This window comes from Lytechinus pictus, chromosome 12, assembly GCF_037042905.1.
Source record: "Lytechinus pictus isolate F3 Inbred chromosome 12, Lp3.0, whole genome shotgun sequence".
In the NCBI taxonomy this organism is placed as follows: Eukaryota; Metazoa; Echinodermata; class Echinoidea; order Temnopleuroida; family Toxopneustidae; genus Lytechinus; species Lytechinus pictus.
The window spans coordinates 10,267,372-10,285,003 of NC_087256.1; the positions used below are offsets into that span (position 1 = coordinate 10,267,372).

At 34.8% G+C, this 17,632-nt stretch overlaps 1 protein-coding gene across 3 annotated transcripts; it reads left to right on the top strand.

The window, feature by feature from the left end:
- The first annotated feature begins 931 nt into the window (after positions 1 to 931).
- On the top strand, positions 932 to 17,432 carry LOC129273513 (ciliary-associated calcium-binding coiled-coil protein 1-like). Of its 3 annotated transcripts, none has more exons than XM_064107740.1 (11): positions 932 to 1,194; positions 2,755 to 2,820; positions 4,917 to 4,988; positions 7,180 to 7,206; positions 10,212 to 10,318; positions 11,015 to 11,184; positions 11,966 to 12,107; positions 12,680 to 12,752; positions 13,985 to 14,174; positions 15,145 to 15,245; positions 15,636 to 17,432. In XM_064107740.1, the coding sequence occupies exons 2-11, from the start codon at positions 2,767 to 2,769 to the stop codon at positions 15,717 to 15,719; spliced, it is 1,020 nt and encodes a 339-aa protein (XP_063963810.1). In that variant the 5' UTR covers positions 932 to 1,194; positions 2,755 to 2,766; the 3' UTR covers positions 15,720 to 17,432. The 3 variants fall into 3 exon arrangements, with proteins under 3 accessions (XP_063963810.1, XP_063963809.1, XP_054766533.2); XM_064107739.1 differs by lacking the exon at positions 932 to 1,194 and adding an exon at positions 1,978 to 2,216; XM_054910558.2 differs by lacking the exons at positions 932 to 1,194; positions 2,755 to 2,820; positions 4,917 to 4,988; positions 7,180 to 7,206 and adding an exon at positions 8,483 to 8,664.
- The last annotated feature ends 200 nt before the right edge of the window (positions 17,433 to 17,632 follow it).

Genomic DNA, 17,632 nt, shown 5'->3' on the forward strand with positions numbered 1-17,632 from the left:
AGGGCGGGTCACTCTGCTCCTTTCACTCCCAATAAAATGACCCCACCACTACTATACATTTAATTGATAACTTAGGGTATTCTCTCCCCGGTATAATTTCTAAGAGATAATACTGGTGTCCGTCACTGAATCGTGCCACGTAGTTCAGTCAAAATTGGGGTAGCTTTCGAGGCCAATTTGTTTTTTATCAAATTAGTTCTTGAATTCATAATGCATTTAGGAAAGATTATCACCTTTACCCTGTAAGCCCCATAGATTTGCCCCCGTACGAAAAATAGAGAATTTTAGGGGTCTTGTATTCGGATCAAGTCAAACCCCTATTGACAGAATGAATTGATCGTTCGCACGTGCTCTCTTTCATACATTAACACTCTCCTTTATTGTGACTATTCTACTTTAAGCCCAAGATCGATCTGAAACCATGTTAAGTGAAAATCAATCGTTTTAAGTGTATGCGGGAAATTTGTGAGTAGAATATACAAACTACCTTACAGACCTCATAAGGAAGTCATTCCAAGCCCAAATAGTTGATATTGTACTCCTAGGAAATGTGTTGATAAACTGTTATCCTTATATGGATATTGATTTTATGAGACATTATGATTATGTCAAGATGTCTTCTTATTTTCATTTTTAATCATTTTTTCCATGTTGTACGTCACAAACACACTTATATACCTCAAATACTCAAGAGAATAATATGAATAGACATGATAGTAAATTCAATTCATTTTTTTTAGAGCGCTAGTATCGTGATTATATCTTTAATGGACAATTAAAAAAAATGTTTTCGATTGACCCACTCTTGCAGTACAATTTAAATGAAAGAAAATATGACATTGATATTGTATCACGATTGTTGATTAGAAAAGCGATTGAAAGCTGAGACTAGTATAAAGAATCGGAAAGGCTGAATCGCTTTCATCATTGTATACATCAAAAGGATCCTTCTCTTGGAAACAGTGTCTTAAATACTCTTTAAGAAATAAACTGACTCCAAAAGAAAATATCATTTCTCTATGTGATAAGCAAGCAGTTCATTTGGATTTCCTCGTGGATTATAACGGAAACTATAATGATTGTATGCCACTAAATTCAACCAGTTGACATTATTAACTTTTATGTTATCTTCAAGACTTGTGACTAGTGATTCATCTTTTCGAAACAATTACATTCTGGGTGAGAAAGAAATTGGTGAGTAAACATGATAAAGTGAACATGATTATTTTTATTCATTCGACCTGAAGTAAAACAGCTGAAAATTATGAATCAGTGTTCGAACTTAATGAGAATATATATCCACAACATTACGAAAGATAATAACCATCTTCACAAGGTGTTTCAGTATTAAATAGGAGTGATTCGATTATGACGAGGAGTTTGGTACAGACTGCAAACTCAAGACATTTTATGAAATAATTATAAAAGATAGGGCAAATTGAGGTCTTAATTGATTTTAAGGTATTTATTTCACCATTAACTCCCCCTCCCCCCCAAAAAAAAATGTTTAAGCATAAGAAGGCATTGCAAAAAAGAGCAGATTCTGTATCATCATTATTAGTATCATTGATATCGTTATCATTATTAGTAGTATAATAATCTCCCCAAACCTCTATCTGTCTATCTATCTATCTATTTATCTATCTATTACCCATCTATCTTTCTATCCATCCATCCATATATCTATCTATATATCTATCTATCCATCCATCCATCCAATCCAGCCGTCCGTCTATCTATATATTTCTCTAATTGATACAATTTTAAACACTCAGATAATCACCTAACGAACACAAATGAAGGCAATTAGACTTACGTTTTGAATCCGAGACCTATTTCATGTCCTATAGTTCTGGGCGCCTCTTAAAGCTATTCTGGTTGTTTCTATATCAATCTCTTTCTAAATATTCTTATCTACTCTATTTGCTCCATGCTTATCATGTTTCACCCGATGTTTCTTTTGTTGTCATGTTAATTAAGCAACGGTCTCAACTAGCCTATGACCATGATAAATAGCAGTTTACCTTGTTGGGATTAAAATAAGGCTAATAGAAGTGACCCACAAGCACTTTGCCCCTATCCGCTGGCAAAAATAAACAAATTTACTCGAGTAATGGTCTCAAATTAGTTTTAAAATGAAGTGATTATATCATTGTAAGATCGGCTGGTCTGCTGGCTCTGCATAGAAAAGGAAAGAATCAGGAATACTCAAAATGGTATGTCTTGAAAATTTCATTTATTTCTATTTCATTTAGGCCTATCATTATTTTGATGTGTTTGACCTGTTTTGTTTTATTTTGCTGAAAAAAGGTTAGTCTTATATTCATCACCGCTTGCAGTTTTTTATCCATTGTGCCTTTTTTTCAATCAATAATGACTTGTAAGGTTGTGACATACGAACTATGTTACAATCTATTCAAAATGTTATATTGGATCACTATTGAAGTGATAAACCTCAACCTGATTGATTTCTGAGGATGAAGTTTATCATAAAAATATCAATTGACTTTACAATATTGAAATAAGAATCACCACGTATGATTATTGTTTTTTCTACCGATGTTATAAGCCATTTTAGATTTATGATTTTAGAATCATGACGGGAATCATGATCAGACATGGAATTTGATTCTTATACTGGCGTAACTATAGAAACATGAGAGATGGGACAGTTTTTTTTTTTTATCTGAAAAGGAGAGTCGACCATTAAGTTGTCAATGATCAATGCCGATGTCTTCCTTCTTTTTTTCACAGAGTGCAAGAAGAATGGGAGACCGACGTGCCAGTAGGCGCATGTCTATGGCGAGTTTTGGGAGAGTGGTGAGATACAGTATTTTATTATTGTCCTATTCAAACAACACTATTCTATGGCCAGGTTGATATGAATCAGGGTAGATTCTTCTAAAAAGAACATTTTTCAAATTATATCAGATGAATCTGAAAAAAACATAAGGGGGTAATTGGCATTATTTTTAATTTCAGGGTTTTATCATACATAGATGTATGAATTTCTTGGGTTTTTTTGGAAGTCAAATTGCTGATAATGAGTCGAAATTGTTATAATATGATGATATGTTTTCAAAGTTTAAATAATTTCTGTTTTATGTCCATTACAAAGAATGTCACACTGTTTGACTCCTGTAAAGGGAAGATTATGGGAAAATGATATTTAACAAAAGTGGTCTATGAAAGGACTTGTCGGGATGTTTTATTCGATAAAGTCTAAAGCCTGAGACAATTACCATAGTATAATGCTTCTCAATCAATAAAAATCAAGGAAAATTATCAAATCTGACAACTTGTCAGACAATAGATGCAGATGTTGATGAAACGATCCCCTTTTACTTATTCATAAAAGTTATTCAAGTAGTTTTGTTGTGAAGGTTTATTATACTTAACAATGAAAACAAAATCAAAATGCCTGATTAGTTCCCCCCGATTTGGGAAACATGTGGAGCCTGTTGCATAAAAGAAAAAAAAAATCATTTTGTTTGCCAGAGTAATTGATTATTTATCAGAGTTTTTAAGGCACACTTTTTATCCGGGGGGGGGGGGCTTCCATTGATGAGTGGATATCAGGCGCGACCATGGGGTTTCGAAAAGCACCCTAAACAATTATTTCCCATATTCTGAAAATGCAACCCTAAAACAAGTATCTGTGTGAAACCCCGATACCCTTAACAAATATTGGACATAAAACGGTACCCTTGACAATATTCCCTGAATTGACCCCCTAAACAAGTACAGCGATATTTTAATTTCATGTCACGGACGTGATCACGGACGTCGGCTTCACCTTTACTTAAATTGGGTTTAGTACCGCCCCACCTTCCATGCACATGCACCTCGCTCAAATCGGACTCTAGGCACGTAGTGATGGGGCAATAAGTACATCCTTTAAACATTTAGTCTTATTTATACCTTCGCAAATTTGACCGTAAACACGTAGCTTTAGTATAGCAAAAAATATACCCTTTTCAGTTTAGTGTTTTTAACACCCTTATACTTTACGTACGTATAACGTGCCCGATCTTGGAAAAAAAAAAGAGATCCTTTTTACGCGTTTCTTTGGTCGCGCCTAGTATCCACCCCTATCCACTCGTCAATGGAAGTGCCCCCGGGAGTGCCCCCCGGGGGGGGGGGTTGCAACAGGCCCATGTTTCTGCTCAGTTAATTTTACCACATATACTTATTGTCGATTTTTAGATGGACTTTGCCCCATGTCCCTCGTCTATTTATATACTTTTAAGAATTTTTCAACGCAGCGTTTTAGGTTGTTATAATAAAGACTTTTGAACAGCCGGATCAAAGTCTGTTTATCGGAAATCTACTATGAGTTTTGTATTTAGCTATTGTACATTATTAACTGGTCGTGAGCTTTGTGGTAGAAATATAATTCCGATGAGCTGACCATACTGGCCCTAGCATGAAAAATATTGATTGACACGTCAACTGATTTTGATTATAAGAAAAAATGATAAGGTTTTAGAGTTCAATCAACAAACATGATCGAGTGTTGAAAATATTTGAAAACCATGGAAGTACATTATTGGCCAATATTTTTCTTAAAAAATGAATTGAACAAAGGGGAAAACGACCAAAAAATCAATCATTTCGTGAACTTCAACACAGCTGAACTTACATTATCGTATAGAGATAAAATATAAATTCATACATGTATAGCAATAATACATAGGCTTACCTCTTTATCCTTGAGCGATTTATGTTAATGGCTTACAAAATAACGACAGTCAGTGGCAATTAGTGGTTAAGAAGTACCGAGGTGAATTTTAGGAAGAACAGCTAAGAGCTTTTTCGTTTGCTGGCGGGGTAGAACCCAGGGACCTGACCCATTGGATCAGTCGGCCGGGACATGGACCTTTGACAGTTGATTAATCCTTTTTTCTATGTACCAGGATACTGAAGTAAAGCGTCAGAGTCGTCGTGGATCCGTCGCCTCAACATCACCAGACGAAATCACTAAACTAGTACGTCATCCAAGCATTCTTAAAACTTATCTTTATTTTTTTATTTATTATTTTTAATAGAATTGTACCCTTAAAAACATAATTGTTCCAAAGAGTACGAGTATCTCTTGAGAATGATAAAGCTAGGCCCCAGTGACAGGGGCACTGCATGGCACCCCACCTCCAAACTATTGTTTTTTAAGGTTTAGCGGGGTAGTCGTTGTCTATACGACTCTCGTCTTTCAATCAGAGGGACGTGGGTTGATTTCCTGCCATGGCGTGTGTTCCTGCTGCAAGAAATTTACCCACATTGTGCTGCACTCAACCCAGGTGAGGTATCATGATGGCAGGCGCGTAGCCAGGGGGGGGGCGGTGGGGGCGGTCGCCCCCCCCCAAAAAAACGTCCCCAAAAAGAAAAAAAAAGAAGGGAAAAAAAGAGAGGAAAAAAGGAAAAGGGAAGGGAGGAAAGGGAAGAAAGGTAGCTTTGTCGTTTTTTTTTTCTTTTTATTCTTTATTTTTTTTCTCAAAAGAGAAACTCCTTCACTCTTGCTCTAAATTTATATATGAATTTTGCTTCCGCGCTGCGCGCGGTTAAATGACAATATTGAAGTTCTCCATTGTTTCCTCCACCCTTTCTCTAACCCTGCTTTCCACCTCAGCTATATGTGTTTATTGCCATTTAAAGTTCAAATATCAGTATACATTATGGCATGGAATTAGAGTAAGGTTAGGCCGAAGTATATGAAGTTTCTTTTCTTTTTTTTTTTTGATCGCGCAACTTCTGGTCGGGTCGGCTCCAGGCGGGTAAAATCTTTATATCAATTTCTGCCGTCACCTCCATAAAGTCAACTTCTCCCGCTTTTCAGCTCTTTACTAAACAATCATAATTTGCGGCAAACAGGTTCCTAATTTAAAAAGAGGAATGTATAAAATTCGTGTCGTATTGAATAAAAAAGTACAATATTTTTTTTCAAATTCTATTAATCTTCATGTTATTTCCCTGCACATTCATCTCCTGTCCTGTTTTGCGCCCTCAGTTTGAAATTTTGAATGACACTCAGGGGCCGCGGAACGGTTTTCAAAGTGGGGGGCTGACCATGCAAAAAATCACAATCTTATGGTCATTTTTACGTTTTTGTACACGGTTTTGGAAAAAAGTGGGGGGGGGCTGAAGCCCCCCAGCCCCCCCCCCCGCTTCTGCGGCTCCTGACACTTAGGTTTCTTTATAATTCAAAATGAAGCGCTTCAGGATAAGTCAAAGAAATTAGGCATCCTTTTTTTATATAATTTCAATAAATCACTGAAGTTTCAACTTTTTGCGCACTATTTTCCTTGTAATGAAGTTCAATAATCTTAGGAAATCAATTGAATTAGAGCCGATGGGGTATTAAAGATATCTGCATTTGATGAAACGTCCGCCCTTTGAAATTTCAGAGTTTTATTGCTCTGCGCGGGGAGGAATATCTTCCTCCCGGCATATACACTTCTTCTCCTCTGTTTTGCGAGTTAAAGATATATGCACTGTCGCTAAATTGTTTGTATTCAAATCTGATCTTTCCAAGGGAAGTATTCAATATATCTTTGAGAATACCCTTTTCTCGGGACCCTTTTCATGGCAAAAAAATTGATAAAACGCTTTAGCTTCCGCGCTTCGCGCGGGGTTATTATGATTTTAATTTCTTCCATTGTATTCCTTTTTGTGCGTTCACAATCACTTTTGAAAACAAGGTTCAAAATCACAATATAGTCAACTGAATTGGAGCTGATATAGGTACTAGAGTCAGAGAGACGGCTCCTTTTTCATTTTAATTTATGAAACACCAAAAGCTTCGCGCTTCGCGCGGGAGGGGGAAACTCCCCCTCCCTGCACCCACCCCCTAGGGAGCGCGCTTCGCGCGCTCTGTAAGTGTTGGCACGCTTCGCGTGCATTTACCGCCCCCTCCAAAATGAAATCCTGGCTACGCGGTTGCATGATGGGTACCTGGCCGGAATTTATTCCTTAATGAAGCGCTTGAGCGCGACCGTAAGAGCTTCTTTGCTAAAGCCAGGGTAATTATTTTGCATTATTGTAGAGCGCTATAGAGATTTTTGATATAAAGTAAGTCAAGCGTTATAGGATTAAAGCAAGTATAATTGTTATTATTATTATCATTATTATTATTATTTTCACGTATTACAATAATCTCTTTTCTCACTTTTCTTCCCAATGCAGCTTTCTCAGCAACGCAAGACCAAAAAGGTAGTAAAATTAACTCATAACAACATTGCTCACTGCGGGGCACTGTATAGATAAGAAAATTTAAAGATTTCCTAAAATAAAAACTTGGGGAATATGGCAGAAGGGAAGAGTGGTTCATTTGATTCATACAGGCAATAAACAAAGAAAGTGAGAGGGATAAATGCTTGGGGGACCCGCCTTGCCTGAAACTATATCTTTCATATATATTCTACGAGCAAGCGTCGCAAAAAAAGAGAATCTATTATAATCGAACATGTTAACTGATCGATGCCGTTATTTGAAATATTAACAATAAACAAAAAAATAAATAAGTGAATGATAAATTATAGGTCTAGAAAAATGTAATAAAAATGTAAATAAAATTAACAAATCAATAGATAGATAAACAATGAAAACATAGTTGACAAATTATAATCATTTAGAATGTTATAATCTATCTCATATGACATAAATCAATTAAATTGATCATGTTCTGGTATCCTGACAGTGTCCATGACCTGCTAGTGGCGCGCGAATCCGGGGCACGTGTCAGATTCTAAATTACAGAGAGCCGCGAATAATTTTTTTTTTAAAACAAACAAGTGCACACTTAGTTACCAATAATGCATATAGCATTTCCAATTATTTGAAAGAAGGATAAAAGAACATTGTATATTAAATGCCTTGCTCACGGGCATAGGTGCCGCGGCCGGGGATCGAACCCCGGACATTTTATGTATAGCCAGGCGCCTTAAGGCCACCGCACACCTTACGACTGTTCGCCATCCGATTTTGGAACAAGTTGCATTTTGCTCATTTTCTGAAAATGTGAATGGAACATATCATTTCATTTGAGGTTAAAATTAATTAAAAGAATACTAATATAACCATTTTGAAAGTTTGCAAGCCTTTATTTTGGAGTAAAGGCCAAGTTAGTTTCAAATCGTAGCCAATCGTACGACTGATATGACGTCATTACGACCAGATATTAAATTCGCTTTTATTCTAAGAAGGATGATAGCAAAGTCACATATTTGAACATAGGTATTCTTACGATGATTTAGAATATTACACGGTATGATATTTCAAGTCTCAATATTAGCATCAAATTCTATTACATTTTATTCCGAAATCGGGTCGCAGACCAATCGTAAGGCGGTCGCCTCTATAGACCACTCGGCCACGGCACCTCCATAATTAAGATCTCGTAGAAAACAAGGCCCTATATTAGTATACATCTCTATGGGCCCTATATATATATATAAACATATATATATAGGGCCTTGGTAGAAAATTTATAGCGCCAGCTTGCGTCAAACTTAACTAGCCAAAAAAAAAATAAAAAAAACTGCGTCTATCGCCGTAGCAACGATTACGATGTCGTCCAGAAAAGGGAAAGGCAAAACGTCTCAAATATTGATTCAACCAACTGGTAAAGGGCCAGATGCTTACAAAGATGTAGACTGGAAAACCATGAATGTAAGAAAAGTGATATGAGGATTATTGGTTTGAAATTTGCCCCGGGGTTTGACGTAATTAATCGGGCCGGATTTATTTTTTATGAACAGTCCCATCTATTGCGTTGTATGTAAGACAGTATCACAGACACAGAATTGCAGAAATAGTTTCAAATAGGCCTCTGCCCTTTTTTGCGGTCGACAATCGAAAATATAAAAGCAATAAAAACATAAAAAGCTTCCGCTGACAAAGATTACTGTCTGAATAGGAACTAGACCTGATCTACTTTCTAGTAGACGGCTGGCAGCCGTCTGTTTCGAGGAGTTTTAACATTAAAAAAAAAAAAATTCCTCCTTCACAGATGGCTCGCTATCGTGCAGCCACCATTCGGGGACTTACAATGCAAAATCCCCCCGTCGGGGCTCTTCAATTTTTGTCTTCAATGAATCAAATTTTTGAAATTTAACCGAAATGCAAATTAATATTCCCTCTTGGCATTAATTGCCAAAAAAACGGGGAAAATCAAGTTAAATTAAGGAACAAAAACAGTGACTTAGTTTACCTCGGCTGTCGCGCAACTTCACTGCCCTGTTTTATCCGAAATTAATACACATAAACATATGGCCATTGAGTCCCCTGTACAGATCGCGCCAAAACTTCGGTCTCTGTAAAGACTGTATTTGGTGAGTACGGTATTGCCAACGGAGTTCAGCTGAACAACCAACATAACAGAGACCGAAGCTTTTGGTCTAACTTTCTAGATACTATTTCTAAATACTCTAATTTTAGCAAAAAGGAGGCAGCGTAGTCGGCGTAGCTCAGTCGGTTAGAGCGTTTCAGATTGTAGATCTCAATGTGAGGGGTTCGAGTCCTGCTTATGCCGAAACGCGTCTGACAAAAAATCTGATGCTAGCCTATACTATAGCGTCGTGTGAGTGTTAGCGTGCCTCACCTCTGTATTCAGTGCAGGTGTGAATGCAGTTGGAAAACACTCCGTCCATCGGAAAGGATGCAAATATTGGTCCCGTGTATAGGAGAGTCACAACCTATGGACGTTAAAACCAATACACTATTAGTCAAAGAGTAGGGTGATCACCCGATGTATTGCACTTGCCGGTCCCGGCAAAATTCAGGTCAAGTCAATCTTGACGTTCATATGCCATAATAATCAATATAATGATTGTGGGCATTAACGGAAAGACAAGACAAGACGACCCTATAAACTTTCATATACCTAATGCATATGAATTGAAGGGGTAAAAAATATGATAGTATGAAAAATGAGAGGTTTCTTACCAGACAGATCTCGTGTAGATCCCTCGATCCATTTGTAAACACCACCAATACAATAGGCGTGACCCTTGAACCGCTTCGATGAGCTATGTTACGAAGTGCCGTTTTGAAGAATTCATAGATTAAAATTATCTATTAGATAATGAAATTTGTATATTGATTGTAAACAATTATTATTTTATAATAAGTGCTGTGGTACTAGATACTGCATGGCAAATGAACGTTTTACAGTAATTATGTTGCATTTTACTGGTTATTATCTGTTTATATCTTAGGATGAAGAAGCCAAGGCTGTGGAGAAAGAGCAATCATTGGCATGGAAGGTTCTCACCAACTCACAAGTCCAATCATTATTGGCATTAGAAATAGAAGATGTTGAAAAGTAAGAATTTTTGGTCTTATTTTTTTTGTAAAATTGGGAGGAAGTCCTTAAATGTCTGTTTACAATATAATATTATTGTGCAGATGATTGGAAACTACTACTATTACTTTTATTGATGAAAGTGTTGTTATTATTATCATTATTTTTGTTCTGGTTTTATTTTCTGGTCTTATTTTTATTTTTATTTGTTGATTTGTTGATATTTTTATTATTCATTTCTTATGTTATTTATTTAATTTCATTTATTTATTTATTCATTTATACATTATTATTATTATTTTTCTTAATTATTATTATAATTTTTTTTTTTGGGGGGTATCATTCTTGCTTTTTTTCGTATTACTTCAATGTGTTATATTTGTTATTCATTGACAGTCTTCCATTCATTCAATTAATTCTCAACATGTCCCTGTCAAGGATTAAAGTTTTTCATCTCAAAGATTTTACAATTATCTGATGTTCCGTTTTACAATGTATTATCCAGAAGTTGGGTTTACGATTACCACATGAATACATGTATATAGATTTAATGATTATTCTAATTGTTATTGTATTTAAATGGAATATAATAACCACATATACCACATATGCTACTTGATTATTTTTATTGGTTTTCAATCTGAATACATTTTTTAGAATTTTGTTATATTGAGTTGATTAATCTGGGAATAAACCTATCCATTAATTTTTTTTTAGGTCTTTGTCTGAGATCTTGTCACTCTCTGACTTCAAAACAGACTTGAAAGATGCAACTTTATTAGATTACTACACGTCTGCTTTCTGGTGGGCTAAAGAAGAAAACTTTGATGCTCAGCAGGTCTCGGGGTTCTTTACTGTCGTACATACACTCATGGCAAACATCAAAGGTAATCATTGTGTATTTATATCCAGAATCGTTATTATTAGCATCGTTGTTGTTTCTTCATTGTGATAATCGTCATTGTTATTTATAATGGAACAAAAATCCAGGCTATGAATTTCATTTTAAGGATAAGGTCACTTTATTAGAGGCACATCACTATTATTACAGAACAAATGTGGGAGATGAAATGTAATAATAATAATATGTCCATTTATATAGCGCAGTTACTGTGTGCATATACTCAACTGCGCTTTGATACTTGGTATCATATTATTACCCCGGCTGTAGCTAAGCCGCCATATTAATAGGCACTGGGCGAGTGCAGCACAATGTGGATAAATTTCTTGCCGAAGGAAATTATGCCATGGCTGGGATTCATACCCACGACCTTCTGTTTCAAAGTCCGGAGACTGGGCCACAACACTCTACAAAATAGGGCACAACAAGTCTCTGAAGCCAATGAGAGAGAAAATGAGCCAAGTGAAAGTGGCGTCAAAGGCTTGGATTAATGCAATCCCTGACACATAGGTATTGATGAGTGGAATGTCAGATTTGGTAGTCAACCTTAATGAACTTGATCCAACTACATGTACCTGCAGAGAACTAGGTTTCCCAGATAATGCAGAATGGTGAATTTTGAGTACTTAGAGAACTTAAAAAAAAAAAAAAAATTAAAATAAATTTATCAGATCCAAGGATCAAGGCATCAGATGATTTAACATTTAGCCATATCTATCAAGTTTTGGTTTGTAAGAAAAGTTTGGGTTTTACTTCTTTATGAACAGATAATATGACAGCTGCAGAAAATCTGACTGAATTGAGGAAAATGATGGTTGGTATTGGTACCAATGTGGATGAAGCTAATGGAGGTTTAGACTTTCTGAGCTTAAAGCAGGCCAAACTCATTACCAGCTTCTTAGAAACTACGTAAGTTGAGTGAAATTTCACACAATATGCTCTTTACAATGATCAATATGTAGATAATTTTTTCTGTAAATGTTTTCATGTCTTTTATATCCACAATAAAAAGACATGAAACAAATAGAAACGAGATTTGGTAGGGATATGAAACAGACATTAGGATTCAATGAAACTCTCACAGATAATGATTTATGTCTTTTTGTAAGTTTTGATTTATCTGATATGCAGTTTTAGCAAATTTCATGAATATTCAATCATGTTGAAATTTCTAGGTCATGTCAATTTTCATATAATTTTTTTTAGTTTATTAAATAGGTTTTTTTCTGAAACAATTAGAAATTCCATAATTTTATGAGATAAAAGCTGAATCAAGCTGAATTTGAATAATAAAAGAAATCTAAATTCTTCATTCTTCAGTCAGCATTAGGATTCAATGAATTAGTTCTCATCAAATGAGGCAGGTGTTGCCACATATTTTTTTGACGGGCATGATGATATTATAACATATCAATGAAGTTTGTTCACCATCTTTTCTAAATCATTGTCACTCTGTCTCTATGCTTTTTTTTGTTTCATAGATTATTCCAGCATTACAGTCTGTATCAGTTCCTTCATCATGGTGAAAGAGAAGAACAAATAATTTGCACTGATGTAAGTTCCGACACATCATATTCTTCGTTAAGAAAAGTACATGTAGATCAAAATGTTCCCATTAATCATTATGATTTTCAAAATCATATCCTTTGAAAAAAATAGAAAGAAGGTTCTTTAACGAATGCTTGTTAAGGTTTGGCAAAAGGTACAGATCTATGAGTGATGGGAGGTATGTATACATTGGATAGAGATGATTATTATGACAATAATTGAATCGACAAAGGCATATTGTCAGAATGAAATCCTTGTTTCATCATATTATAAATGCCTGTAAGTTTAGTGATAACAGTTTTTTTTTCTAATTCAATTCAATTTGGTTTATTAGATATAAAACAGAATACAATGCTGTAGTCCAAAGAATAATTGTGCAATGTTTACATTGAATGTTATTTACATTTGAAGATTGTATATACACTTAAAAATATTCACATTTAAATGAGAAAGAAGTGATTGATTGAGACATGCATAATAAAGTGAGATTTTAATAGATAATACCAGCCTGGGATTCTGATAATTGTGTATTAGAAAAACCTGTTTTAAACTTAAAATGATATAACAAAAAGGTCAGAAATATAATTCAGATTTGATTTGCATTATGCAGACCTGCCAACCAGTACGTTTTAGCCGTATTACGTTTTTGCAACCAAAATACGGCAGTACGTTTTTTCTTTACAAAATATGTTTTTTGTAAAAAAACGTACATAAATATGCTTATTCGATCAATGTAATTTCAGGTAACTTGTTTTTTTTTTTCAATCATTTTGTAAAAACCAGGGTGAGATATACACAAGTTTCAATGTTTTTTTTTTTTCATCTGCAAGAGCAGTGGCATGCAGCTTGAGCGCCGTGATGGGCGAGTGCGCCAAGCATTTTATTATGAAATACACTTTTTTGGGGAAAAATACAAAATATTTATCTCACACGGTAAAAATACTGATTTTTTTTGTCAAAATACTGATTTTGGGGGATAAGAATACTGAAAATGCAAAATACAACTTGGCAGCTCTGATTATGAAGTTATGAAAATAAGATTTAGAATCATGTAAAAAAAAATCTTTTTATTTCAGAAAACTTTCATTGGTTATGATCAAATTATACAGTATTCAATTAAATGATTAAGTTATTGTCCACCCCTTGAGTTAATCCAAATGTTGATTAAAATTTTGGCATATCTGCTTCTAATTGGTTTGTCGATTGAGTGTGCTGACTCTGATTTGTTTGATTCCCAGCTGTGTGTTGAGACATTACCTGCCGCTTCCATGCCATACCCTCCTCCTTTGGAAGAAGGAATTGAAGAAGCTGTCTATCTCAGCCACATCGCCCCACCCCCTCAAGAAACAAAAGAAGAAGAGGAGGCAGCGGATGAGAATGCTGACGAGAAGGTTCCAGAGATAACTGGAGATGACATGAATGAACAAGGTAAGTCATCAGGGAAACCAGTCATTACTTACATGTATTGATATGAATAACATTTGTTGTTGTCCTGATTATCTGCAATATTTTCAGTGCCAAAACAGAGTTACACCCTGCACTTTCCCATACCTGTCTCGCACATATTCAACTGTTTTGTAATGTAGCAAAAGGCTATTTTTATATGTGGAAAAATATAATGAATAATATAATATTATTATTACAGTCAAACTTGTATGTATGCAATTTCCACCCAAGCAAAACAATAAATATAATCTTTATGAGCAGGTGGTCTTTATGGACATGTTGAAATTGGCAAAAAATCTTCTTCTTTTGAAGGAAACCAAATTTGTGATGTTTATAGACACTCGGTGCATATACACATGCACAAGTTGTTGGTGAAGGAGGTTTGCCTGTACCATTATACATGGAAAATTGAATACTTGGGCTTGGTCAGACACGGCATTGCATTAACATTTTTTCTTTCTACCTCAAATTGTGTTGACTTCATACAAAAGAATTACATGTATTGCTCCATCTTTAGGTAAGCCTTCAGATTTTTACTTCATATTGATTTTGAAATCAGCATGCAGCTATACATAGAGTCACACAGTTTAATATTTGATATCAATGAAAGAATATACATGTATGTCTGCATATTTTCACTTGTACATCATTTTAAAACTAACAGAAGGGTGTAAAAGAAAGGAAAAGTCAAGTCTCGAGAAACATCTGAATTTGTCAAATTTAGAATGCCTAAAGGTGATTGCATTAAGTTTGTATAAAGGTAACAGAGATAAAGCGAAATATGTCTTACGTTAAGATCATTGTATTGTGTTAGTATTTCAAAGGTGAAGGAGACTTAGTAAAAGATATCCCACATAAAGATAATTGTGTTGTGTTTGTATCTTGAAGGTGAAGGAGATGAAGTGAAGGATGTCTTACATAAAGTTGATTGTATTGTATTTGTATCTTGAAGGTGATGGAGATGAGGTAAAGGATGTCCTAGCTGGAGTAACGGTAGAGGAAGTCAAGACTGTCTTTGATAAGGTGGCAAAAGAAATGTTTGCTGGGCTACAGGTAAGAAATTCATCTTTAATTCCTATCTCTCATATCTGTTATTGTTTGACTTCTTTCTTTGACAAGAGGTTAAATCAAGTGGCAGAATGTTATGGAATTCAAGACCACTTACTGACATAATTTCATCTATTGCTATTGTTATAGTTTCATCTCCTTGTTATATTATTGTATTATTTCTAATTTTGTTTCAATATATTGTATCTTGTCACAATGTATGCATTATAAACTGGTCTCTCAATATCACATTATCAATTTGGAAATATAGTTCTCAGTTGATAACTGTTCATGTACAATGCATTTCATGTGTTATTCCTAAATATTAATAGAAGTTAGTTGAAGAAAAATGTATTAATGCTTAGCTTATGTCCCTTTATTTGTCTTCAATCATAGGTTGAGGTTGCACTGAAACTGAAAGAGAGGGAAGCAGATATAATCACAAGGATAAACAGAATACACAGAATAGCTGAAACATAGTACACTGTCCTGCAAGACAAGTACAGTATATTTCATTTACCTGTAATTATTCTATGACAAATCCTTTGGGGTTTGAAATGGTATTTTCTTGCTTAAGAATTGGCATATTCTTGATCCCTGTTCTTTTTGTTCATTGACATGATTTGATAGAGGGTAAATACCACCGAGGTTTTATGGATTGGTACATAATACCACAAACAAGTCATGTTATTGTACAGTACGATAGTGTCAATGTACAAGGACTCCTGTATAGAAAGACCATATACAAGGAAAATGGGGTCTTTGGACAGGTTCCTATAATACATGTTTCAATGGGGAATTCAATTCCAGGGGAAACAAATTTGTGGTCTTTATAGACTGATTGTCTGTCTGTGTAGGTGCGTGCTATAGCAGATGTGTCTCTGTTCCAAAATGTGTTTCATTTGTAATTATATCCGAGCAATTCCATAAAGTTTCTCAATAATGCAGGATGCGCCCCTATTAATAAAAATATATGCAAGTGGAGCATATACTAGTAACCATTTTATTATACCCCTGACAAAGAAAGGGATATATATATAGGAATCAGTCTACAGTTGTGTAGTCAGTTGGTGGTTCATTGCAAATGTTAGAATGATCAAATATTAAAATGACCTACGCAAAGTTACAAATACATGATTGTGGCAGCTCCCAGCACAGCTGAATGCACAACGCTTGTATACATGTATATGCCACATAAACTGATGTACCTCCATGTACCCACAAAACCCGAGTTTTGTATCTGCATCTGTGATATCTATACTGTATATATAGCCATTTCTGACTTTGGCTCAAATGAATTTAATCTGTGTTTGAAATTTATGATCATAACCAAGACGCTAACTATCACACTGCAGAATACTATCAGATACAGGAATAAAGGATGTCTATACACAGTCGTTTGTATGTCTTTTTTTTTCACACAAAAAAATATTAAATTATCATTGGAAAGTATGCTTTACGGAATTGAATCATATTTATTTTGTCCCTATGGTCTCCAAATAAAGCAACTGAGCCCAAGGTTTGTTCTCCCCAGAATTGTGGATAGCATTTGATATTGAAGAACATGGATTTTGTTTTTGTCCGATTCACCATTGAACCACTTTAGCACTGAGTTCTGATACTAGTGTGAAGCAGAATGTTACACCACTTGGGTGAATGAATGAAATTGTGACTCAATTATTTTAACAAAGTTTGTTGTACATGTAGTGTACCAATTTATAGAAATGTATTTTCTTCTGTTCTTGCACCATGCATTTTTTTTTTTGGGGGGGGGGTGTGTGAAGAACAAACATTTATTTAAAACTTATTGTCAGTAGATGTATGCAACACTATTCAGGTTTTTTAAAAAGAGGAAATGTGAAGAAAATGTTTTACTCAATTAAATATCAAAGAAAATGAATAGTGTGTTGGCCGGTTGTCACAAATTTGTGACGGGAACTGCATGATATATTGTGATTTCTTCTTTAGTCTTCAAATTCAATTAAGGATTAATAGTGATATTTGTATGCAAAACTTATGTTGACTGTACATAAAACATTGTGTATTCATGTAAATACTTGTATGAAAAATAAAGCTATGTTTATATTGCATTTTTATTTAAATTATGTAGATATATTTGAAGATTGTTCTCATTGAAGGGACGTTTTATAAACTGGTATGGTTGCAGTTATATAATAACTTCTTACAAAATGATCCATATTTTGGGACGGTTCATGTGTTGTGTGACCTGCTATGCTTTTATATGGCCATATGGCCTTGGTCAAAATTTCTAGATTCACTGTACATACATGTTTTCCTTAAATAAAATTTATGATATAAATACAACTTAAAGTCTCAAAATTTGTAAAAGACTTTGTATAGCTTGACAGCTGTCTTTTTGTGCAAATGCACAT